Below are 27,674 nucleotides of genomic sequence, written 5' to 3' on the forward strand. Positions count from 1 at the left end.
TTTGTTACATGCACATTGCTGCAATGAATAAATGTAAATGGACTCTTAGACATCTTAGTGGCCTCTTTGGTCTCAACCACCATGGAAGTTGTATTTGTGTGTTTTTAGAAAGTTGACCACCACCCAAAGTATCCTATAATGATGGCTTTGACTAAAAATCTGTTTGTTTACCTTTGCATCCCTACAATTTATATTGGTTATTATGAAGATTTCCAGGCAGTCTGTCCAATTAATATTCTAGTGCAGCTTTTCTTATGTTTTTTTACAATGGAGAGACCTCTAAAATGTTCAGGTTTTGGGGTATCCACAGTATTTCCTGTTCCCACTTCCGGGAGTCCGGGCCGCGGCCCATGACTTGACCCCGGGGCTCCCTCCTCCTCCCTCCTCTCCCTGTCACTGGGCCAGCAGAAGAGAGGTTCCGGGCCTTGTGCATGCGCAGTAGGGTTCCCGGGCGTGAAGCCGCAAGGCTACACTGCCGGGTTTCCTTACCCGCAATGGCGGCGGCAGCACCTGACAGCTGATGGAAACATCAGCTGCAGTGCCGACATTGCTGGACTCCAGGACAGGTAAGTGTCTATCCTAAAGCCAGCAGTTGCAGTATGTGTAGCTGCTGGCTTTTTTTTTTTGGGCGGAACACCGCTTTAACAGTCGGCTGATCCTATGGGAGGCAGGGCACTAGTTTCCTTTAGTCTAAGCCAGGGTTTCTCAACTAGAGTTCCTCCAGAGGTTGCCTGGGGTTCCTTGAACAATGAGCAATTTCTTCCTCTCGGATAAGTTCCCACTGACACCATTGATCTTTTTAGCTATCCATCAGGGGGTCATTTTCCCAATGACAAGTGTAAGGAGCATTCTTCCCACTGACCATCACACTAATGTATCATGAGTTATAGAGAGAGAGCCATTTTTAGCAGAGGGTTCCCTGAGACCAAAAAGTTATTTTAAGGGGTTCTTTGTGTTAAAAAAGGTTGAAAAAAGCTGGTCTAAGCTGAGCCAGACAAGCTTTACAATCCCGGCCAGCACCAAGCACAGTGTTACCAGCCACAGATGTCTCTTCTGCAGCATTGGACTGGTACTCCTCCTTCTTCCTTTTACTTTTTATTTTTTTTAAGCCCTACCTTAGCTACTAGTCTATGAGGAATCTTTCAGTACTAAGCTATACGTGTGGCCCTTCTGCCTGGTCATGTAATATCTTAAAAGTATGTTGCAGTCATCTTATTCAACATGCTTTACCTGGGTTTTTCCTGAAAATAAAAAAAAATTCCCCTTCGAAATAATAATTTTTGATGTGAACATTTCTAAAATGCTTTATGTACTAGAAATGGCCCTTTATATCGCAACAGCTTCAAATAGAGAATGATAACCCGACACTGGCCTGAGAGGTCTACAGTGTCAATTTTAGGACAACCTTCCTACAGGACACATATCTTTCCTTTTAGCCAGTGCATTAAATAGGTTCAGTAACGTCAGCCAGTAGAGTGGTTAATTGTGAGACTGATCAATAGCTTGGGGTTGGTGGCAGAGGGAGTTGGGTTTGCTAGGAGGGATGATTGCGGTTAGGAAGAAGGCTGATGTATGACTGAGCTGAGGACTTACCCTAGTCATTACTTATGTATATATTACTATATCCCCATGTAGTTTGCGAATTTATCTTCCTTACTTTATATATAACATATTGTATTTTTCCCCTATATTCTTAAACTAATAGAATTTATTTAAAAAAAGAAAACATGATAATTAGGCTTTATTTATTTATTACAGGTTCCTTGTTCCGTGCGCCGTCAATTTATGCAGCGCTTCACATATATATTACACATTCACATCAGTCCGTGCCCTCAAGGAGTGCACAATCTAAGGTCCCTAACAAACATTTATACATACACATACTAGGGCCAATTTTTACAGGGCCCAGTTAACCTATAAGCATGTCTTTGGAGTGTGGGAGGAAACTGGTGCTCCCAGAGGAAATCCACGCAGGCATGGGGAGAACATGCAAACTCCAGGCAGGTAGTGGCATGGTTGGGATTCGAACCGGTGACCCTAGAGATGCCAGGCAGAAGCCTTTAAAGCGGAGTTCCAGTCTGGGGGAAAAAAAATATATAAAGGCAGCAGCTACAAATACTGTAGCTGCTGACTTTTAATATAAGGATACTTACCTGTCCAGGGATCCCGCGATGTCGGCATCCCAAGCCGATTCGTCCATAGGCTCGGGTGCAGGCGCCAGCTTTGCAAGTAAGGGACACCAGGACACCAGCAGTGAAGCCTTTAGTGCGCTGCACTTTCTGAATGATCCCACCGTCTGCTGGTACACACACAGGTCCCAGAAGGCAGTGGGAGGAAGGAGGAGGGGCCAGACATGATGTAGATTATATATCGCTGATGGCGATCTTACCAGGAAGTGGGAGCGGGTACCTGTCAAAATCAGGTACCCGCCCCCCCCCCCCAGAAAAAAGGACAAATGTGGCAGTGGAGGGGGAGAGGGTGTGAACAAGCGTAACTTCTTCTTTTTGGGTTGAGCTCTGCTTTAACTGATAAATAACTTGCATCAAAAGAGATGGACCCATTTTTAGTAATGGGCAATGTATTTACTACACAAACTGTTTGAATCTTGGGGTGGGAAGATAATTTGGGGGTGGGGGGATGGGCATTAACACCCCCCCCCTCTGATCAGACTCTGATCTACCCTCCTCGAGCCTGGGAGTGCTGGATGGCTGAGCTGGATGGTGAGCCATCCCTGGAGTGGCGCCTGGTGGGTCTGTTGGTCTCCCCCTTGCTTCTCCCCCGGCCACGCGTCTCCTCCCTCCTCCTCCCTCTTGGCCAATAACTTCGCTTCTCCTTTTGGCCAATCGGGAAACTGTCTCACAACCCACTTCCTGATTGGTTGGGAGGAGAATCAGTGTGAGAATAGCGAATATTCATTCGCTATTCTCACACAACTGGGTGGCCTTTGAGCGCAGTGCTTTGCACCCCGAGCCCACCCTTTTTTTGAAGCCTATTAGAACCTTTGGCTATAATCACATTCTTCAAACTACCTGCCCCATAGTATTCTAGGATCTATACTCCGACGCCCTGTATGTAGATTAGGTGGCCAGACGCATGGATGGGGAGCGCCCCAATAGGCGGGCTGCAACTGGTCAGAATCCCAACCATGACATTACCTGCCTGGAGTTCCATGTTCTCCCTGTACCAGCGTAGGTTTCCTCTGGGTTTTCCGGTTTCCTTCCACTCCCCAAAGATATGCTGGTAGGTTGATTGGTTCCTGTCTAAATTATCCCTAGTATGTGTATGTATGTATGAATGTTAGGGAACTTAGACTGTGAGCCCTTGTTCACATCGGGCCGATTGGTATGCAAAATTGAAGCTTATTGCTCCGTCTGAATCGGTGCAACGCCAACTTTGCAGCGTTGCACCGATTCCCAAAAGTAGTTCTAGCACTCCTTTTGGCGACTTCGGGGGCGATTTCAATAGACATCTCTGCATGAACCCGCACAAATATCTCCCAAATCGCCCCCGAAATCTGACTGAAATGCCGGTTTGAAGTCGTGCGAGTTCACAAACCCACAATTAGTGTGAACCTGGATCTAGGGCAGGGACTGATGTGAATATACAATATATATGGGAAGTGCTGCGTAAATTAACAGCACTATATAATAACCTGTAATAAATAATATAAAAAGTGTAACAGTACTGCCTAATATTGAAGTAGTATAGTACAGTGCTGAAGCAATCCCTGTATTAAAGAGACACTTGCAACGTGCTTAATTATCAATGCATAGAATGACTTTGAGCACAGCCTTGTAAAATCCCTCCCAAACAGCCAGGATTGTGTTATTGACTTGGTAATGTGGCCGCCGATGGCTATATGAAATAATACCGAGGCAGGTACAGTTGGCATGGTTACTGCAGTGGAAAAGCTGAGCCAGCAGATATTGGAAGTGTCATGGTTAATGGAAAGGGGTGGAGGGGGCTGCTGGAGAAGGAGCTGTTAAAATACACAGGCTGGAGTGGTCCTTGCTCCCTTCAGCAGCTCTTCATATATCATCAGATTACATTATTGCCCACATTTGGTGATCTGCAGCCTGCTCCAATTGTCAAAAGGCTGCAAAGTAATGAAGACTAATACATGGCAGCCTGTAGTCTTTTAGGCATGGAATTTTTATTGCAGTGATCTTGTCATTCCTCTTTTGTCTGATGGCTCGAGCTGCCTTTTGCAATATAAGCTGCAAGCTCGTATGGTATGATACTGAATTTCAGATGGTTTGTGAGCTCTAATATACATGGATTTTTTTTTTTTTTTTGTAACATAAAAAAATGAATGGGAAATCTGAAACGGGCTGAAAGCTACATGAAAAATATTCTTGTGCGCTGAATGTTTTCTTCTGCAATGTTTATCTTCCTGAGCGATAAATTATTACATATGTTTAGGTATATAATTTTCTATAAAGCACAAAAATTGTCCATTTGATTAACTGGTGCAAGTTTTATAACCCCCCCCCCTTTCTCTTCCTGCCATATAAACTAATATGTGCACAAGGCAGCCTGATTATATGGCAGTGCCGTAGACGGTAGATTGATTATTTCGGTCCATCCTTTTTGTTTATTATGTGTGTTTTGTTTCTTATCTGCACCTATGGGTAGACCTATTTTAAATACGCATTTCTATTTTGTGCTGCAGAAATCCTCATTTGCATAATCATTCAGCTGGTTATGGGAGTGGCTCGTATACTAATCCTGCTAATGCAGATTATACATTTATTTCACTGCCATTAGGAATAGTCCCTATCTAGTTATACACATCAAAAGAAACTGACGGGAATGAATATTTCTTTATCTATTGTTAATTCACTGCAGCGTGTTTTGTGTTTTTTACCTTTTTAAAATCTATTTCTGGGTATAATAAATGAGATCCCTCCTTATTATTCTAGAATTCTTGCCCTTTCCTTTGGAAAACCAAGAAGGAACTTGCTAGTTGAGTCTAGTGACATAAATGATTCAGGTTGGACAAATGCAGCACTGTACAAATCCCAGAAGTCCGATGGCCAGTAAAAAAATGACAGATACCATCTTGGTTTGTGAACTTTATCTATTGCTGTCTATTGCTTTGTCTGCACTGATTGGGGCTCATGCGGAAGGAGTTGTGACTTGAGTATTTTTCAGCAGTCAACGTTTGGATATCGTCTGTAACATGTTTCTCAATATTTATTTATTGCTCAGTAAAACTAATCCATAAATGTCCTATGTTCTTGCAACCAATAGGATTACAATATAAGGAAAATAATTGTTGACTTCAAGAAAACTTTTATTTTAAAAAAGTCCTCATGGGGCAGACACCTCAAAATGTCAACATATCGAACATCTAACTCATTTAATTGTGGTTGCCCTCAAAGGGCTGGTTGTATCTGTAAGACTAGATGTCTAGAGCATCCCTCTCCCCCTTACATTAGATGGCAAGACTAGGGGTCGTCCAATATCATTTTTTCAGGGCCGATTTGTTAGCCGCTTTTCAGGCCGATAGCCAATATCAGGTGCCAATATTCTGTACATCACTGTCACCTGCCACCCAGATGCAGCATGTCACTTGCCACTGTCACCTGCCACCCAGATGCAGCATGTCACTTGCCACTGTCACCTGCCACCCAGATGCAGCATGTCACTTGCCACTGTCACCTGCCACCCAGATGCAGCATGTCACTTGCCACTGTCACCTGCCACCCAGATGCAGCATGTCACTTGCCACTGTCACCTGCCACCCAGATGCAGCATGTCACTTGCCACTGTCTCCTGCCACCTATTTGCAGCTTGTCACTATTTACACTACTTCTGGCAGCCTCTCTCCAGTGGCGTCCAAGCGGGTAAACTTCCACACACAGGCGGGCGGGCGGTGAGAGGTGACGTAACTATCTCTATGCTCGCTCTCTGTCAAGAGCAGCCTTCGCAGAACAGCGGTGATGCGAGGCAGGCAGTGAAAGATGATATAATCTTTCTGCTGGTTGCCGCACAGCTGACAGAGACTGCAGCGAGCTGGGGGCTGCATGAGTGCTGCCGGCACTGGGGAGCTAAAGTTCATTGAGGGAACCATGAATGCCAACATGTACTGTGACATACTGAAGCAGAATATGATCCTTCAGAGACTGGGCTGCAGGGCAGTATTCCAACATAAGAAGGTCCCCAAACACACCTCCAAGACGACCACTGCCTTGCTGAAGAAGCTGAGGGTAAAGGTGGTGGACTGGCCAAACATATCTCCAGACCTAGACCCTATTGAGCATCTGTGGGGCATCCTCAAATGGAAGGTGGAGGAACGCAAGGTCTCTAAAATCCACCAGCTCTGATGTCGTCATGGAGGAGTGGAAGAGGACTCCAGTGACAACCTGTGAAGCTCTGGTGAACTCCATGCCCAAGAGGGTTAAAGCAGTGCTGGAAAATAATGGTGGCCACACAAAATATTGACACTTTGGGCCCAATTTGGACATTTTCACTTAGGGGTGTACTCACTTTTGTTGCCAGTGGTTTAGACATGAATGGCTTTATGTTGAGTTATTTTGAGGGGACAGCAAATTTACACTGTTATACAAGCTGTACACTCACTACTTTACATTGTAGAAAAGTGTAATTTCTTCAGTGTTGTCACATGAAAAGATATACAATATTTACAAAGATATGAGGGGTGTACTCACTTTTGTGAGATACTGTATATCATCTTAATTCATCAATACACATAGCGTAAAAACAGAAAAGTAAGTAGGGTGGGTGTACAAGAGGTTCCCCCACCATCAGACGCTTGAGTCAGAGTAAAAAAGACCTCCACTTAGGACCACATGTCATTACAGGCATAATCCACGATTATGACCTGTGCCCCACACAGATGTACACATTCCAAATTTGACAACTGCCTTGAAGGAGCAGAACCCCTGTACAATTAGGGGGTAGGGTCTGCCTGTATAATAAGACTGGCCTAGCCGTTGGTTACGTCCCCTTTGAGGACGGCAAACCACTGGAGGGCTGGTTTGAAGAACATTACTGATTGCTGGTTTGTTAGAGTGGATCTTCACTGCACCTGAGCACCACAAACCAAAAACACTATTTGAATTCATTTTTAATATTCAAAGCAAAGTCCACCATCCATCCATCCATGTCCCTATGCTTTATTGTGTTGAGAAATCGCTTTGAAAAACAGCTCCCTAGCATTTCTGGCCATGGCCATCTTTAGTAAGGGCAAATGATTCATGTAGCATTTACTTTCTGGAATCCATCTGCCCTTAGCTTAGGCATGCATGAGAGTGTGCATAGGTGAGAAAACCCCTCCTCCTTTCCTCCCCTCCTAAAGACTCCTGGGTTATTTAAAAAGTAACCCAGTTGTTGACCCTCCTGAAGACTCCTGGGTTGTATGACATCATTTGTCTAGGCAAGAAACCAGGAAGCAGCAGAAGAATTGTAAAAAAAAAAAAAGTTTAAAACACGTAAATATGATATACTTTCCTATCCACTTACTAATGCTAGCAGCATGAGGATGTAACTATTTTCCTTCTGTTCAATAAAATCTGTATTAAAAAGCCTTGGAGGATTTTTAATTTTCATTACGTAGAATAATGTATCCAATATGTTTCTCAGAAGAGAAGCTATTGGGTACACATTAATGCTTTGAAATTCTGTTTCTAGAAATAAGCCTGTTTTTTTTTTTTTTTTTTTTTAACCACTTGACGACCGCCTCACGCCGATGTACGTCGGCAAAGTGGCACGGACAGGCAAAATCACGTACAGGGTACGTGATTTGCCTTCCGCGGGTGGGGGGTCCGATCGGACCCCCCCCCGGTGCCCGAGGCGGTCGTCTTTTGTCCAGCGGCGATCGGTGATGAGGGGGAGACCATCCGTTCGTGGCCCCCCCCTCGCGATCGCCGCCGGCCAATGAAAACACTCCTTTGCTGCTGTATGCTAAACAGCAGCAAAGGAAGTGATGTCATCTCCCCTCGGGTCGGTATTTTCCGTTCCGGCCCGAGGAGAGAAGACATCTATGTGAGTGCACCAACACACACACACACAGTAGAACATGCCAGGCACACAAAACACCCCGATCCCCCCCCCCGATCGCCCCCCGATCCCCCCCCAATCCCCCCCCCCCCCCCCTGTCACAAACTGACACCAGCAGTTTTTTTTTTTTTTTTTTTCTGATTACTGCATAGTGTCAGTTTGTGACAGTTACAGTGTTGGGACAGTGAGTATTACCCCCCTTTAGGTCTAGGGTACCCCCCTAACCCCCCCTAATAAAGTTTTAACCCCTTGATCACCCCCTGTCACCAGTGTCACTAAGCGATCATTTTTCTGATCGCTGTATTAGTGTCGCTGGTGACGCTAGTTAGTGAGGTAAATATTTAGGTTCGCCGTCAGCGTTTTATAGCGTCAGGGACCCCCATATACTACCTAATAAATGTTTTAACCCCTTGATTGCCCCTTAGTTAACCCTTTCACCACTGATCACCGTATAACCGTTACGGTTGACGCTGGTTAGTTTGTTTATTTTTTATAGTGTCAGGGCACCCGCCGTTTATTACCAAATAAAGGTTTAGCCCCCTGATCGCCCGGCGGTGATATGCGTCGCCCCAGGCAGCGTCAGATTAGCGCCAGTACCGCTAACACCCACGCATGCAGCATACGCCTCCCTTAGTGGTATAGTATCTGTACGGATCAATATCTGATCCGATCAGATCTATACTAGCGTCCCCAGCAGTTTAGGGTTCCCAAAAACGCAGTGTTAGCGGAATCAGCCCAGATACCTGCTAGCACCTGCGTTTTGTGCCTCCGCCCAGCCCACCCAAGTGCAGTATCGATCGATCACTGTCACTTACAAAACACTAAACGCATAACTGCAGCGTTCGCAGAGTCAGGCCTGATCCCTGCGATCGCTAACAGTTTTTTTTGTAGCGTTTTGGTGAACTGGCAAGCACCAGCCCCAGGCAGCGTCAGATTAGCGCCAGTACCGCTAACACCCACGCACGCACCGTACACCTCCCTTAGTGGTATAGTATCTGATCGCATCAATATCTGATCCGATCAGATCTATACTAGCATCACCAGCAGTTTAGGGTTCCCAAAAACGCAGTGTTAGCGGGATCAGCCCAGATACCTGCTAGCACCTGCGTTTTGCCCCTCCGCCCGGCCCGGCCCACCCAAGTGCAGTATCGATCACTGACACTTACAAAACACTAAACGCATAACTGCAGCGTTCGCAGAGTCAGGCCTGATCCCTGCGATCGCTAACGTTTTTTGGTAGCGTTTTGGTGAACTGGCAAGCGCCAGCGGCCTAGTACACCCCGGTCGTAGTCAAACCAGCACTGCAGTAACACGTGGTGACGTGGCGAGTCCCATAAGTGCAGTTGAAGCTGGTGAGGTGGCAAGCACAAGTAGTGTCCCGCTGCCACCAAAAAGACAAACACAGGCCCATCGTGCCCATAGTGCCCTTCCTGCTGCATTCGCCAATCCTAATTGGGAACCCACCGCTTCTGCAGCGCCCGTACTTCCCCCATTCACATCCCCAACCAAATGCAGTCGGCTGCATGAGAGGCATTTTCTTTATGTCCTCCCGAGTACCCCTACCCAACGAACCCCCCAAAAAAGATGTCGTGTCTGCAGCAAGCGCGGATATAGGCGTGACACCCGCTATTATTGTCCCTCCTGTCCTGACAATCCTGGTCTTTGCATTGGTGAATGTTTTGAACGCTACCATTCACTAGTTGAGTATTAGCGTAGGGTACAGCATTCCACAGACTAGGCACACTTTCACAGGGTCTCCCAAGATGCCATCGCATTTTGAGAGACCCGAACCTGGAACCGGTTACAGTTATAAAAGTTAGTTACAAAAAAAGTGTAAAAAAAAAAAAAAAATATGAAATAAAAAAAAATAGTTGTTGTTTTATTGTTCTCTCTCTCTCTATTCTCTCTCTCTATTGTTCTGCTCTTTTTTACTGTATTCTATTCTGCAATGTTTTATTGTTATTGTTATTGTTATTATGTTTTATCATGTTTGTTTTTCAGGTGTGTAATTATTTACACTTTACTGTGCTTTATTGTTAACCATTGTTAACCATTTTTTTGTCTTCAGGTACGCCATTCACGACTTTGAGTGGTTATACCAGAATGATGCCTGCAGGTTTAGGTATCATCTTGGTATCATTCTTTTCAGCCAGCGGTCGGCTTTCATGTAAAAGCAATCCTAGCGGCTAATTAGCCTCTAGACTGCTTTTACAAGCCGTGGGAGGGAATGCCCCCCCCCCCCACCGTCTTCCGTGTTTTTCTCTGGCTCTCCTGTCTCAACAGGGAACCTGAGAATGCAGCCGGTGATTCAGCCAGCTGACCATAGAGCTGACCAGAGACCAGAGTGGCTCCAAACATCTCTATGGCCTAAGAAACCGGAAGCTACGAGTATTTCATGACTTAGATTTCGCCGGATGTAAATAGCGCCATTGGGAAATTGGGGAAGCATTTTATCACACCGATCTTGGTGTGGTCAGATGCTTTGAGGGCAGAGGAGAGATCTAGGGTCTAATAGACCACAATTTTTTCAAAAAAGAGTACCTGTCACTACCTATTGCTATCATAGGGGATATTTACATTCCCCGAGATAACAATAAAAATGATTAAAAAAAAAAATATGAAAGGAACAGTTTAAAAGTAAGATTAAAAAAGCAAAAAAATAATAAAGAAAAAAAAAAAAAAAAAAAAAAACACCCCTGTCGCCCCCTGCTCTCGCGCTAAGGCGAACGCAAGCGGCGGTCTGTCGTCAAACGTAAACAGCAATTGCACCATGCATGTGAGGTATCACCGCGAAGGCCAGATCGAGGGCAGTAATTTTTCCAGTAGACCTCCTCTGTAAATCTAAAGTGGTAACCTGTAAAGGCTTTTGAAGGCTTTTAAACATGTATTTATTTTGTTGCCACTGCACGTTTGTGCGCAATTTTAAAGCATGTCATGTTTGGTATCCATGTACTCGGCCTAAGATCATCTTTTTTATTTCATCAAACATTTGGGCAATATAGCGTGTTTTAGTGCATTAAAATTAAAAAAGTGTGTTTTTTCCCCAAAAAATGCGTTTGAAAAATCGCTGCGCAATTACTGTGTGAAAAAAAAAAATGAAACACCCACCATTTTAATCTGTAGGGCATTTGCTTTAAAAAAATATATAATGTTTGGGGGTTCAAAGTAATTTTTTTGCAAAAAAAAAAAACTTTTTCATGTAAACAATAAGTGTCAGAAAGGGCTTTGTCTTCAAGTGGTTAGAAGAGTGGGTGATGTGTGACATAAGCTTCTAAATGTTGTGCATAAAATGCCAGGACAGTTCAAAACCCCCCCAAATGACCCCATTTTGGAAAGTAGACACCCCAAGCTATTTGCTGAGAGGCATGTCGAGTCCATGGAATATTTTATATTGCGACACAAGTTGCGGGAAAGAGACAAATTTTTTTTTTTTTTTTTTTTTTTGCACAAAGTTGTCACTAAATGATATATTGCTCAAACATGCCATGGAAATATGTGAAATTACACCCCAAAATACATTCTGCTGCTTCTCCTGAGTACGGGGATACCACATGTGTGAGACTTTTTGGGAGCCTAGCCGCGTACGGGACCCCGAAAACCAAGCACCGCCTTCAGGCTTTCTAAGGGCGTGAATTTTTGATTTCACTCTTCACTGCCTATCACAGTTTCGGAGGCCATGGAATGCCCAGGTGGCACAAAACCCCCCCAAATGACCCCATTTTGGAAAGTAGACACCCCAAGCTATTTGCTGAGAGGTATAGTGAGTATTTTGCAGACCTCACTTTTTGTCACAAAGTTTTGAAAATTGAAAAAAGAAAAAAAAAAAATGTTTTTTCTTGTCTTTCTTCATTTTCAAAAACAAATGAGAGCTGCAAAATACTCACCATGCTTTTCAGCAAATAGCTTGGGGTGTCTACTTTCCAAAATGGGGTCATTTGGGGGGGTTTTGTGCCACCTGGGCATTCCATGGCCTCCGAAACTGTGATAGGCAGTAAAGAGTGAAATCAAAAATTTTCACCCTTAGAAATCCTGAAGGCAGTGATTGGTTTTCGGGGCCCCGTACGCGGCTAGGCTCCCAAAAAGTCCCACACATGTGGTATCCCCATACTCAGGAGAAGCAGCTAAATGTATTTTGGGGTGCAATTCCACATATGCCCATGGCCTGTGTGAGCAATATATCATTTAGTGACAACTTTATGAAAAAAAAAAAAAAAAAAAAAAAAAAAGTGTCACTTTCCCGCAACTTGTGTCAAAATATAAAATATTCCATGGACTCAATATGCCTCTCAGCAAATAGCTTGGGGTGTCTACTTTCCAAAATGGGGTCATTTTGGGGGGTTTTGTGCCACCTGGGCATTCCATGGCCTCCGAAACTGTGATAGGCAGTGAAGAGTGAAAGCAAAAATTTACACCCTTAGAAATCCTGAAGGCGGTGATTGGTTTTCGGGGCCCCGTACGCGGCTAGGCTCCCAAAAAGTCCCACACATGTGGTATCCCCATACTCAGGAGAAGCAGCTAAATGTATTTTGGGGTGCAATTCCACATAGGCCCATGGCCTGTGTGAGCAATATATCATTTAGTGACGACTTTTTGTAAATATTTTTTTTTTTTTTTTTTTTTGTCATTTTTCAATCACTTGGGACAAAAAAAATAAATATTCAATGGGTTCAACATGCCTCTCAGCAATTTCCTTGGGGTGTCTACTTTCCAAAATGGGGTCATTTGGGGGGGTTTTGTACTGCCCTGCCATTTTAGCACCTCAAGAAATGACATAGGCAGTCATAAACTAAAAGCTGTGTAAATTCCAGAAAATGTACCCTAGTTTGTAGACGCTATAACTTTTGCGCAAACCAATAAATATACGCTTATTGACATTTTTTTTACCAAAGACATGTGGCCGAATACATTTTGGCCTAAATGTATGACTAAAATTTAGTTTATTGGATTTTTTTTATAACAAAAAGTAGAAAATATCATTTTTTTTCAAAATTTTCGGTCTTTTTCCGTTTATAGCGCAAAAAATAAAAACCGCAGAGGTGATCAAATACCATCAAAAGAAAGCTCTATTTGTGGGAAGAAAAGGACGCAAATTTCGTTTGGGTACAGCATTGCATGACCGCGCAATTAGCAGTTAAAGCGACGCAGTGCCAAATTGGAAAAAGACCTCTGGTCCTTAGGCAGCATAATGGTCCGGGGCTCAAGTGGTTAAACTGTTTCCTGGTTGTCTGACCATAGCAAGCATTTTAGCTCCAAGTTGTCATATTAAAGCCTGTTTGTCATGGATTCTTTCTCAGACCCATTGTTAAATATGTTCAGAGTGTTCAAACTGCTGTTTTTGTCTTTCCTCAGGTGAACAAGTTCTGCTTTCTGACAATGCATCCTGCCTTGCTGTCCAGGTAATGATTTATTCTTTAAATCTTGGTTGCTGTGCTCTGCCTTGTTAAAAATCTGCAGCTGTGGTCCACCAGTGACCCGTTTCAAGTTTTCAGCCAAATCCAACTACCTCTCTTTAGGAGATCCACAAAGCAAATCTCACCATCTAACCTAGGCCATCTGCTGGAGTGCAAACTATCTGCTGGTACTGATCTTTAACCATGTAGTAACTAGTGTGTGTGTGTGTGTATATACATATATTAATCCTTAACAAATGGAGATCACAATTCTACCCTTTATTCAGTGCAGAGAGTTCTCAGCTCAACCTGACAGCTGTCAAAAAGAACCCAAAAAACAGGCAGCCTGCCAAGTTTATCACAACATTGCTCAGGGGAGAAACATTGTAACATTTCGTCCCTTTAGAGATCAAAGGGATGAACTTCTGTCTGTAAGGAAATGCAATAGGAAAGGCCACATCCAGTGTACGTTCCACCAACAACTGGAAGTGACGTTGTTTGAACTCGAAACTGCAATTTACGTCAACGCGTTTTGCCCTCCCACAAGGCGTCATCAAGGACCACTTCCGGTTGTCGGTGGAACGCACACTGGATGCGGCCTTTCCTATTGCATTTCCTTGCCAATCCATGCGCGATTTATTCTTTCATTCTGTAAGTACCTATCCTAGTTTGCGCAATAAAGCCTTGCCAAACTGTTCTTCACCATTTGTTCCCTTCTTTTATTTCATTTTTGTTAAAACCATCCACACATGACCGATATATCTGGGGGAGATCTTCATTGGATCCTGGTGTGAATTGCCATCCCTGGCCAGCATTCTAGCCTAAACGACCCCTAGACTGAAAAGCTAGGTCCATTCCATTCGGTGAGTGGGTACACAGGAGGGGTGTGTGGTGCACCTCGAAGTTTGGAGCACAATTGCACTTTATCGATTGGAGCACATTGTTCACTATTATATGGACGTTTTTACTTATTTTCACTCATCAATTGATTGTTTTGTAATATTGTGAGTGCTGTAATTATATCCACTTTCAATTTGTCAAGTGATGAGCACTGTGTACAGCAGCTACAAACACTAGTATCACTTATTTTTATTCACTTCTAGCGCTAGTATATATATATTCATTTGATATATTTTTTCACAAGTGAGGACACCGCTGGATTCCTGGACAGGTAAGGGCCCTAATATTAAAAGTCAGCAGCTACAGTATTTGTAGCTGCTGACTTTTTATTTTTTTCTGAAGGAGCCTGGAGCTCTTCTTTAATAATGACCACTGCTGGCAGTTACGGGATGGTAGCAGACAGGATGTTGGTGTCATTGTTGTACATCCTCGTGGAAAAGGAAAATTAAACAGGGCTGTAGCTCAAAACATTGACACTGAAAATATAATAAAGTTATTATTACTGTGCTGTGTGTAATTACCTCTAATTTTGCTTTATAATAAAACCCCTGTCATCCTTTGCGGGTCGGCTAAAAATGTCCAGGCAGGCTGAGTGGGAGGTCATACTCTTGTTGTTGAAAAGCAATAACATAGAGCAAGGATAACCAACACATAATCACATTGGCTGCTACCTGAAGTTCTGACAGTATCATTTTTCAGGCACTGAGATGGGGGTGAGAAAGTGAGGTAATTGTTCAGCATACAGGGTTCAGGAATGTTTCTGGTGGAAGAGTTAAATAATACCCTATCCGAAACCGAGCTCATGATATTTCCTCCCCCAAGTGCCTCTTCCCCTGATTTCTCTGTCAAAATCAACGGCTCATCTATCAACCCGTCCCCCCTTGCCAAGGTCCTAGGTGTAATCCTGGACTCTGAACTATCCTTTCGGCCCCACATCCAGTCACCGTCCAAATCTTGCTTCCTCAACCTCCGTAACATCTCCAAGATACGCCCCTTCCTAACCAAAGACATCTCAAAGCTTCTAATCCACAACCTGGTCATCTCTCGTCTCGACTACTGCAGCTCCCTCCTCATTGGCTTACTTTTTAAATAGGCTATCCCATCTTTAGTCCATTATTAACGCTTTTGCCAGGCTCATCCACCTTACAAACCGCTCATCGTCTGCTCTTTTTGCCAATCCCTCCATTGGCTGCCACTCAACCAACTAATTAAATTCAAGATACTAGCCATAACTTACAAAGCCATCCATAACTTGGCCCCCAGCTACATCACTAACCTGGTCTCAAAATACCAACCAAATTGTTTTGTTAGTTTGTCCCAAGAACTCCTGCTCTCTAGCTCCCTTGTCACCTCATTCCAGGCTCACCTCCAGGACTTCTCCAGAGCCTTTCCCATCCTCTGGAATGCTCTACCCCAATCTGTCCGATTACCTCCTACTTTGTCCACTTTCATACCATCCCTGAAAACTCATGTCTTCAGAGAAGCCTATCTGGCCCCCACCTAACAATGGTACATTTGTTTTCAGCACCCCCCCCAGTTATTATGCAAAAAATGTATATGATTATTCCTGCGCTATCATGTGTGATACAGCGGAGCTACTGGAAAAGCTGCCAACACCGAATAGGGTACAAACAGACCCTGCTTACCAATGAATGTACTATTAAGATGGTGCTGCGCTAATCCTAGCATAAACAAAAATTATATTAAAGTGATAGTGCTGATCAGCTGCAGTGCTAAATAGATATACTAAGGCGCAGATCCAAAATAAATAACAATATTAAAAAGTTTTGGATAGTATGTGACCAATTCTACATAAAAAACAATCACTAAACAAAAAAGTGCATAATGCAGACACACTATATACAATAACCATCAATAAATATCCATATCAGGAAATTGCAATGTGAAAATATCAGAAAAAGTGCAAAATGCTGTAGGGGTAAGCCCTCCTATATAAAGTGTAAAATGTCCAATGTAAACAGTAGAATCCTGTGTGTAGTATGCACACAGCAGGCATAGAAATCAAAGTGACTCATGCAGTAACACAATCCACGTGACTAATAATGCATAATCTTCAAATCAATCAAAGTGAGTGAACATATGAAAGTCCTTCTTCACAGAGTGAAACGGCTTCCTGGCATGCACAAATTGCAGTGAAGTGCTTAAATAAATAAAAATAGTGTTCCTCAATCAGCATAAGGTGCCTGTCCCGTCCCTATGCGTGATGTCACATCACACGTGACTTCATCAGGGGATCCCCTGATGATGTCACGTGTGGTGTGACGTCACGTGTAGGGACGGGACAGGCACCTTATGCTGATTGAGGCTTACGAGCTTGCCGCTCGTTGGAGATAAGCCATTATTTTACTGCTGTTATGTGAGTACCCATGTTTTATGCTAATAAAATCAAGTTTTAGCCTGACAATATTACGCTATTTGGGACCTTCCTTCTTTCTATTTTCATGCCCCCTGTACTACCTGAGGGATTAATGTTCCGGTATTAGGACCGCGAGGATAGAGGAGAAAAATAAAGGATGGTACTCCCAACACTGGTCTTGTGCTGTTACCCCATTACCTTAAGGTAAGGGGCCATTACTTACTAGTGTGTGTCTAAACACGAAGAGGAACACTATTTTTATTTATGTGAGCACTTCACTGCAATTTGTGCATGCCAGGAAGCCGTTTCACTCTGTGAAGGAGGACTTTCATATGTTCACTCACTTTGATTGATTTGAAGATTATGCATTATTAGTCACGTGGATTGTGTTACTGCATGAGTCACTTTGATTTCTATGCCTGCTGTGTGCATACTACACACAGGATTCTACTGTTTACATTGGACATTTTGCACTTTATATAGGAGGGCTTACCCCTACAGCATTTTGCACTTTTTCTGATATTTTCACATTGCAATTTCCTGATATGGATATTTATTTATGGTTATTGTATATAGTGTGTCTGCACTATGCACTTTTTTGTTTAGTGATTGTTTTTTTATGTAGAATTGGTCACATACTATCCAAAACTTTTTAACCACTTGCCGCCCGCCCTATTACAAAATGACGGCGGCAAAGTGGTTTGATATTCCTGACCGGATGTCATATGACGTGATCAGGAATATCGAGCTGCAGCACGGCGATCGTTGTTGCGGGGTGTCAGTCTGACACCCCGCAACACCGATCTAGGTAAAGAGTCTCTGACAGAGACTCTTTACCACGTGATCAGCCGTGTCCAATTACGGCTGATCACGATGTAAATAAGGAAGAGCCGGTAATCGGCTTTTCCTCACTCGCGTCTGACAGACGCGAGTAGAGGAGAGCCGATCGGCTGCTCTCCTGACGGGGGGGTCTGTGCTGATTGTTTATCAGCACAGCCCCCCCCTCGGATCCCACCCAGGACCACCAGGGAAGCCGCCCAGGACCACCAGGCAAGCCATCCACACTGGACCACCAGGTATGCCCCTAGACCCCCAGGGAAATACCACTATGTGCCCAGGCAGCTGCCAATCTGTGCCCAGGCAGCTGCCAATCAGTGCCCACTCCAATGCCTACCACTGCCAGTGCCACCAGGGATGCCTATCAGTGCCTCTTATCAGTGCCCATCAGTGCCACGTATCAGTGCCAACCAGTGCCACCCATGAGTGCCCATCAGTGCTGCATATCAGTGCCACCCATCAGTGCCGCCTATCAGTGCCCGTCAGTGCCCGCTCATTGGTGCCGCCGTATCAGTGCCCATCAGTGAAAGAGAAAACTTACTTATTTGCAATTTTTTTTTTAACAGAAACAAAAGCAAAACTTTTATTTTTTTCAAAATTTTCGGTCTTTTTTTATTTGTTTAGCAAAAAATACAAACCTCAGAGGTGATCAAATACCACCAAAAGAAAGCTCTATTTGTGGGAACAAAATGACAAAAATTTGTTTGGGTACAGTGTAGCATGACCACGCAATTGTCATTCAAACTGCGACAGCGCTGAAAGCTAAAAATTGGTCTGGGCAGGAAGGTGTCTAAGTGCCTGGTATTGAAGTGGTTAATATTGTTATTTATTTTGGATCTGTGCCTTAGTATATCTATTTAGCACTGCAGCTGATCAGCACTATCACTTTAATATAATTTTTGTTTATGCTAGGATTAGCGCAGCACCACCTTAATAGTACCCCCACAGTTATTACCTCTTGTATCTCCTGACCCTCCCTCTTAGATTGTAAGCTCTAAGGAGCAGGGCTCTCTGATTCCTACTGTTTTAAAGTGTACTGTAGTTGTACTGTCTACCCTCAAGCTGCTGCGTAAACTGACGACACTATATAAATCCTGTATAATAACAACTGTAGGCTTAGAAAATGACATCTCCTTCCATTACAGAACCCGTCAGGTTGTGCAGACAATACCTTATAGGTAGGTAGTGCCCAGTGCAATTTTAACTGGAGTTCCTCTTTAAGGTTTACTGGAGTGCCTTTTTAAAGTGTATTCCTCCTGCCGTGTGCATTATTTCTAAAGATGGTCAATGCAGCATTGTTTATTCTCATTACCTTATACCATAAATTATTTAATATCTGGACATTTAACCATGTACTGTGTCTAGCCTTCCCTACGTACCCAATGTTTGAATGAAGCTGCATAATGGTTTTGCTGGCCTGTTCTCTTTGTATTTCTATGAGCTGTCTGTGGTCTTTTTATCAACTTTTACTCCCATCAGTCAAAGTTTAGGGCTTATGGTCTTCAGTCCTAAAAGACTCATGGGAAGGCCATTAGTCTCTCACTCCCTAGTGCTCAGTGCCTTATTTAGTTTAGTCTGAGTTCATTTCATCCTGAGGTCATCTTTTTACTGATGCAGCAGTGAGAGTATAGCAGGCAAAATCCATACTAGAATAATTTTAAGCTTAGACATAGACTGTTATTTGTGATTTGGTGTCAAGGAGATTGCAACTGCTGTGTAGCAGATTATCAATATTTCAGATGTGTCTGTAGCAATAAAACCCCAGGCTGTAGAGAAAATGTCATCAAAATTCACATACAGTCTTGGAGAGAATAGACCATGTAGGAATGTTAGGTTGTCGCATGGATTTGTTTCACTTAAACCTCGTACACACGGTACGATTGTTGGCCAACCGAGCGTCTGATTTTTGTCAAAAGGGCCTGTGCCAGGATTTTGTCTTGCATACTAACGTTACACAATTGTCATGTCACAAACATGAACGTAGTGACAAACTACAAGGAATTTCAGCTATTGAGCTCCACCATTTGGGCCCCTCCTGCTAATTTTGTGTTTGGTGAGCATTGATTCCGAGCATGCGTGTTTGTACTTTCGACTTTTGTGTGACGGATTTGTGTACTGACCATACGAAAATCTGACGTCAAACCGTTGTCCGCCGAAAATTAACCAACCTGCCATCCAACATTTGTTGGCCGAAAGTTGGACAACAATTGTCAAAAGCAGCGTGCTAACGGTAAAATTTTAGGACAACAGTCTCTCAACAGACAATCCCCTGCCAACAATCGTACCTTGTGTACGAGGCTTTACAGTTATGTTGTGAGAGGTGCTAAATGATAACTAAGCTTTCCAATAACTTTTACGTCTCATGCACACGTCAAAAACGCTACTTTTACAGGCATTTGGCGTTTTTCTGTCCCTAAATGCCCCTCTGTTAGCCTGTGTGTCCATGCACACATAGACGTTTACAGGGGTTTCGAGACAGGGATGTTTAAGGGCAGAAATCTGCATACACGAGAATCACATTCAGGAGAGGAGTGTTTGGGCAGAAACAATGCCCATTGTGCCTAAATGTGTGTCAACACATCTAAATGCTAGGTGTGTTTAGCACTTGAGCGTTCATTTATTTCAATGGCTAGAATAAGTTATTAATCTAGCCCAGTGATGGCGAACCTTGGCACCCCAGATGTTTTGGAACTACATTTCCCATGATGTTCATGCACTCTGCAGTGTTGCTTGATGCACCTGAATGCGTCTAAACGCGTTTGAAAAAAATGTAGCTTTATGTGCGTTTTTAAAACTGCTTTTCTCCTGTAAGGGGAAAAGCATTCAAAAGAGCCTAGTGTGCATGAGGCATTACACAGGCTTACACGTCCACATACAGTGGGTAGACAAAAGATTCACCCCCCCCCTTTAAAATAATCACTTTTTGTTGCTTTGCACCCTGAAATGAAGACAGAAGCAGTTTTTGTTTTATCCAGCTGTTTTGTCCAGCTGTAAAATAAAAAAAACAGAATCACTGAGTTGAAAAAAGGATCGCCCCCCTTGTGTTAGTATTTTGTTGAACCACTTTTTGCTTTAATTAGGCTGCTTTCACACTGGGGCGGCGGGGCCATTAGCGGTAAAGCGCCGCTTGTTGTAGCAGCGCTTTTAACCCCCGCTAGCGGCAGAAGAAAGGCCGCCTGTGTTTCAGCGCTTCTCGTTCATTCCAATGGGCAGGGGGGGGGGGGTGTAGGAGCGCTGTATACAGCGCTCCTACACTGCCCCAAAGATAGCTGCTTGCAGGACTTTTTTTTTTCCCGTTCCCGCAAGCGCACCGCCCCAGTGTGAAAGCACCCGGGCTTTCCCACTGGGGAGGCATGAGAGGCAGTTTTCAGGTGCTTTACAGGCTAAAACACCTGAAAACTGCCTCAGTGTGAAAGGGGTCTTACAACCATTAGTCTGTTGGGATATGTCTCTACTAGCTTTGCACATCTAGACTTTACAATATTTGGCCACTCTTCTTTGCAGAACTGCTCAAGTTCAATTAAAAAACACACACACACACGTTACAGAGTAATACCTGCATGACCTATGGCCTCACTAATCCCTGTCATTGTTGTTAAGGGGGTTAACATAATTACAGGAGGATCTAATAAGTGCATGATTTGTATAAAAAGCGACATCTGGTAGCTTTATGCGTTTCGTGGCTTTGAGACACTCTTCAGGAGCAAACACGTGATGTATCTGTAATTGCAAAATTAATTATCTAAATGATGTATCAACATAGGAGAGGATGGGGTGAAACCCCCTCCCCCCCCTAATTGTTACAAAAAAAACCTGTGCATTGATGGTATAGTGTTGAGGATCGTGAGCCATCTGGGGACATCTTTGCCGGGAGCTGGGGTGGCGTATTCAGCGATAGCAACCGACACAGACAGCATCCAAGGTGGATGTAGGTCCGTAAGGCACTCCTGGTGTGGAATAGGAATGATGAGTGGGCCAACCAAGTGGGACCTCTGTGAGTAAAAAAATCATGGTTGGCAATGGAACCCCTGCTCGTGATAAGGGTGATAAGTGTAAGAGCTGGTGACAATTTTGGGCTAGGCAAGAATAGAAGGTAGGTGAAAGGTAATACTCGCAACCGTGGAGCTATCCAGGAACAGTCCACAGGTTCAATAGATAATGTTAGGTTGTCATGTGTTTCTGCTTCTTTAGGAGCATGAGAAATGCCTTCACCGTCACAGGGTTGTCTCACCATGCCTCCATGTGTATATATTTACATGAACACATATACCAAGCATTCACCAGCATGTGTAATATTGTATTTTCAGGCTGTACAGTTCTAGAGCTTTATCTGTCAGCAGAGTGATAAATTAAACTGTGTATTTATTGAAACTGCATGCTTTAGTTTAATAATCCTCACTGACAGCTGATAGTAGCCATGGTTATTCGTGGTCACTTTATGAAAATATCTGATTCCAATAGCCTCAAAAGACTTTTTTTATTTTTATATGAGGTTCATTAAATACAGATTCAGCCTGTGGATTGTGCATATTTTTGATCTATAAAGATATCTAACAATGACAGAATGAAGAGATATCTATTTTATCGTGAAGCTTGCATTGGGAATATAAAACAACATTGGCTTATCTCAAGTTAAGGCCTTAGAAGTTTAAATAAGACAAATAATGTTTGAATATTGTGCTGTTTTGCTTCTTATCAGGTTAAAGTTACAGTGATGCATTAAACTGCGCAAAGTGCACTTGTTACAGACATACCGTGAGCTCAAATAGTTTCAAAAGTGTACCTGTCACAAACCAGAGCCTGCATTCACACCTGAGCAGAGTGTATTCCTGGTGATATTTGCATGTGTGTCAAGCATCATCGTTCCTATACAGGTACTCCTATTGAAGTATTGTAGTCCAAATACGCTCAAAAGAAGCTGTACTTTTTTAGCATAGTGCATAGAATGTATGGAGACTGAATAGGAACAGTTTGAAAGAACGGGATTCTGCATAGTCAGTCATAGAAAAACGAGCATAAAAATGCTCATGTGTGAATGGGAGCTTAGTGGACACTAAATGCAAAACAACAATCAAAATAGTTTAAACACTCCAACGCCTTGATTGTTATGCAAAGGTGTCACAATTCGTAATACTTCATCTGATGCAGCCCACCTCAGACTGGGAAATTTCCAAAAGAACTGTAGGGTGCAAACAACTAGTGCATTACCACTACCACTGTTTATTAAATACAAAAGACAAAAACATACTCAAACATCAGCTTAGCTCTGAAGAAGGGCCCATGTGCCCCGAAACACGTTAACCTTCCAACTTTGCTATACATGGTCAGATGACATCGGTTTATGGCCGAAGTTGGGATTTTGCAAATTTCAACTTTTCAGGAGTCACGATTGCCCCTCCCCCTGCCTTCCTTTCTTCAAACACACCATCTATTACCCCAGAACACCAATAGGAAGCATGAGAAGCTGTATGAGGGAGAGCCACACTTTATTCTTCATTGGAACCTAGATTTGCATATAACATCTTTATTTCTGGATCTGTTAATCATTCTGACATGCCAGAAATATAATCTTTGTTTTATATGTTTTCTTCATTAGATTCTCAGTTTAAAAAGTCAATCCAAACTTTTCCTGTTCATTTTCGGCATATTATCTTCACCAGCTTTACAGTTGCTCCTTAATGGCTCATTTATACAATGAAACTTGTTTATTAAGTAAAAGACATCTGCATACTGCAGCGAGCCACGGAAATATTAAATGGAATTTCATTCTCGTGAGGGAAGTAAACCATGCTTATAAACTCGGCTACATGAGGAATAATATACACGTTTTAACAACACTTAGAAGAATTGTTTTTCTTTATTATTAAATCTTCTTGATGTTGAAATTTATGGATTTCTCAAAACCATACGGGCTTATTTAAAGCAACCTGGTCACATAATAAAAAAAGGTTAACCAAGCACATATTTGTAAAGAAGCACATACCTATGCTAAGGGAATGTCCGCCTCTTCTACCACCTGCCCCATTGAACATTGCTGTGTTGCTGAGAAATGGTCTCCTGACGTCCTCTAGGGAAACAGACACAAATCTCTTGGGTGCCCTGCAGCCTTGCCTGGTTTCTTCTGTTGATCCCCAGGTCCGTACTCGCTCTCCCTCTCCTGGTGTGATGTGGAGTTCAGCAAAAGGAACCGGTGAGAGATGCGGTGGACCCAGGGGATCGGTACTCTAAGAAGTGTTGGTTTTCCAGCAGATTTTGGACCAATTTTGACCCAATTTTCAGCAACAGAGTGGCCTTCTGTAGCATACGAGTTACGTATGCCTTCTCTTCTTTACAATTGTGTGCTTGGTTGAAACTTTTTATTATAATGTGGTAGGATCAGATACAAGCTAAGATTTGGAGTATACTGCATTTATTTCCCGTGAATGCTCTGAAGTACTTCTCTGTTCTGCTCTAAACTTTTCGTTTACTTTATCTAGGTACCCCATCTTTTCAGCATTATTAGGCAGAATACTGGTTTAAATGCAGTGGAACCAAGTAATATTAAGGTATATTGTTGTGACCACCCCAGAACTGAACCAGCACACAGTTAGCATTGTGTAGATTAGTTGAGGATATTACTGCCTTGTGTCTGGTCAGAGGTGGGCACACACAAATATAATTTGCCCCACAATACACATTGTACTAGGTGCTATGTACTCTCATTGGTGACGTTGCTTGCAGTACAGAGGCTATGCATGTCCATGCTGTAGTTTACATCTCTAAATTAAGTCCAGGGCTCTGCAGCTGGCAGGCCATGGCAGAGACTCATCACCGTGTACATGACATTGGTTAGCAAGATGACAATATCTTCCAAACTTTATTAAATGATACAAAAGCATATCAACAATAGGCTGAAGACCACAAAAATGCATTTCAAATAAATACCCAGTCCTGAATGAGGGAATGCAGCTTATGATTATATGCTTTATACAAAGCATACCATACAGTAGATATAAAAAGTCTACACACCCCTTTTAAAATGTCAGGTTTCTGTGATGTAAAAAAATGAGACAAAGATAAATAATTTCAGAATTTTTTCCACCTTTTTAATGTGACCTATAAACTGTACAACTCAGTTGAACAATAAACTAAAATCTTTTAGGTGGAGGGAAGTAAAAATAAAATAATATTGTTGCATAAGTATGCATACCCTTAAACTAATTCTTTGTTGAAGTACCATTTGATTTGATTACAGCACTGTCTTTTTGGGTATGAGTCTATCAGCATGGCACATCTTGACTTGGCAATATTTGCCCACTCTTCTTTGCAAAAACACTCCAAATCTGTCAGATTGCGAGGGCATCTCCTGTGCACAGCCCTCTTCAGATCACTCCACAAGTTTTGAATCTGATTCAGGTCTGGGCTGTTGCTGGGCCATTCTAAAACTTTAATCATCTTCTGGGTAAGCCATTCCTTTGTTGCTTTGGATGTATGCCTGAAGGTTTTGTGCCAATATTAACTGGTATTTGGAAGACCCTCAGATGATGTCATGAGTGATGAAACGCGTCAGGGTGGAGCCATTCGACGTACGTAGACTCATCAGGGAGCCCAGGGAAAGACAGCTCTGATCCCCGTGGAAATTATCTGCTGAGGGCAGTAGGAGACGCTGTGGAACCCGTGGTTATCTGATGCACTTTTGTGAACACCGCTTATTTATATGCACATTCTTGTAAGTGTACATCTTGAAGGGGGGTTATCTCTCCTGTTCTTTTATATATAATAAAATTTTATATATACGAGATTACGCTATGTCCGATCCTTCTCTTTCATTGCCTGTATAACTGAGTGATCTGAGTGCGGTCCCGTTTTAGACAAAAGAAGGAGGATACCAGCTAGGATCTTCACCGATTTGGATGACATACATGCAAAGATCAAGCTCTTATCTTGTAAGAGTTTTATTAAGAGGGGGTTCTCATGCACACCCCCCCTCTCTATCCGAGCATGTGTGGTTTGGTCTCCCTTTTGGTGACAGTGGCTCCCTTTGAGAAGTTTGCTCCAGAAGACTGGTTTCAAAAGGACTTGTCGTTTCTCTGTATTAATTAATGTGCTGATCATATTGATGTACGAACTTCAATGAATGAACTTTTATTACATTGATTGCTCATGGTTTATGATTAATCACATTCATAAGTGCTGCCCGAGTCCACTGGACCCCCTTTTTTTATGTTTATTACTGATCTTTTCTATTCAGGAAAGATTTTTTAGGCAGCAGCTGTTGCCATTCATTTTGGCTGGTAGAATTAGTCTGTCTTAGAAAGTTAATTTCTCCTAAAGCACTTGTTTTTTAATGCGACATTAGGCCTCGTCTCATTATATATTTATTTATGGTATTTGGAACTGTTCATAATTCCCTCTACCTTGACTAAGGCCCTTGTTCCAGATTAAGTAAAACGGCCCCAAAGCATGATGCTGCCACCACCATGCTTCACTGTGGGTATGTTGTTCTTTTGGTGATGTGCAGTGTTGTTTTTGCGCCAAACATATCTTTTGGAATTATGGCCAAAAATGTCAACCTTGGTCTCATCAGACCAGAACACATTTTGCCACATGCTTTTGGGAGACTTCAGATGTGTTTTTGCAAAATGTAGTTGGGTTTGGATGATTCTCTTCATAAGAAAAGGCTTCCGTCTTGCCACTCTACCCCATAGCCAAGACATATGAAGTATATGGGAGATTGTTGTCACATGTAGAGCACAGCCAATACTTGCCAGATATTCCTGTAGCTCCTTTAATGTTGCTGTAGGCTCTTGGCAGCCTCCCTGACCAGTTTTATTCTCATCTTTTCATCAATTTTGGAGGGATGCCCAGTTCTTGGTAATGCCACTGTTGTGCCATATTTTCTCCACTCGATGACTGTCTTCACTGTGTTCCATGGTATATCTCTTCTCCTGACTGATACCTTTCAACAATGAGATCCCTCTGATGCTTTGGAAGCTCTCTACGGACCAGGGCTTTTGCTGTAGAATGCAAAGAAAATGTCAAAAGAAAGACCTACTAGAGCAGCTGAACTGTATTTGGGGTTAATCAGAGGCACTTTAAATAATGGCAGGTGTGCACTGACTCCTATTTAACATGACTTTGAATGTGATTGCTTTAATTCTGAACACAGCTACGTCCCCAGTTATAAGAGGGTGTGCACACTTATGCAACCACATTATTTTAGTTTTAATTTTTTCTCCCCCCCTAAAATATTTCAGTTTGTTTTTCAACTGAGTTGTACAGTTTATAGGTCACATTAAAGGTGGAAAAAGTTCTGAAATGATTTATCCTTGTCTCTTTTTTTTTTTTTTTTTTTACATCACAGGAACCTGACATTTTAACAGGGGTGTGTAAACTTTTTATATCCACTGTATATATATAAAGTCCATATGTACATCCTAAAACAGTAAAACCTGTGAAGCAAGCTATGTGGTAAAGTGGACTACATAAACAATATTGTCTAGTTATGTCCTCCTATCAGAGCGTATAAAGTTTTAGGTTACTGCTTGGGCAGTTTTTAGTTTCATAGCTCAAGTAGCACAAATCTAAAGTATGTGCACTGTTCTGTAATTGCATCGCACAAATCAAAGGACGATTCTGAAATAATTTTGTAACAGCGGTGGAGAGGGATTTTAATACACCTACCACGAAGCAATGTTAGAAATAATGTTTTAGGTAATCTTACAGCTGAAGAAAAAATATCTCCTTGAAAGTTTGAATAAAGATACCAGCAAAGTAGTTAAAAATGCAGATAAAGGGGTCTCGGTGGTAGTCCTAGATTCAGTAAGTTATAGGAGTGAAGCATTACGACAATTTTCTGATTCTGCCACTTACTGCAAATTGAGGGGTGATCCCACTGAGCCTTTTAAAAAGAAGCTCTCTAATCTCATAGATAGAGCTGTATCAGTGGGTATCTTGACACAAAAAAGAAATATTCATCCCCGATTTTCCAGTAATGCCAATATTCCACCATCTACCGAAGATACATAAGGGGTTAAATCCCCTTACAGGTAGACTCATAGTATCCGGCATTTAAACAAACGGTTGGGTCAATGGTTAGGTCAATAACTACAGACATTAGTAATGGACCTACCAGGTTTTCTCTCCACTAAAATCCTGTCAAAACT

The 27,674-nt window shown here is 42.7% G+C and overlaps 1 protein-coding gene across 1 annotated transcript in view; it reads left to right on the forward strand.

Annotated features, from left to right (window-relative positions):
- MTX2 (metaxin 2) overlaps positions 1-27,674 on the forward strand; it is a 142,862-nt gene that overhangs the window by 20,276 nt on the left and 94,912 nt on the right. The window contains exon 3 of the mRNA XM_073633848.1: positions 13,375-13,421. Coding sequence (XP_073489949.1) covers positions 13,375-13,421 — 47 coding nt within the window. The remainder of the gene's footprint in view (positions 1-13,374; positions 13,422-27,674) is intronic.

The sequence above is a fragment of the Aquarana catesbeiana genome, linkage group LG06 (genome assembly GCF_042186555.1).
Source record: "Aquarana catesbeiana isolate 2022-GZ linkage group LG06, ASM4218655v1, whole genome shotgun sequence".
Classification (NCBI taxonomy): domain Eukaryota; kingdom Metazoa; phylum Chordata; class Amphibia; order Anura; family Ranidae; genus Aquarana; species Aquarana catesbeiana.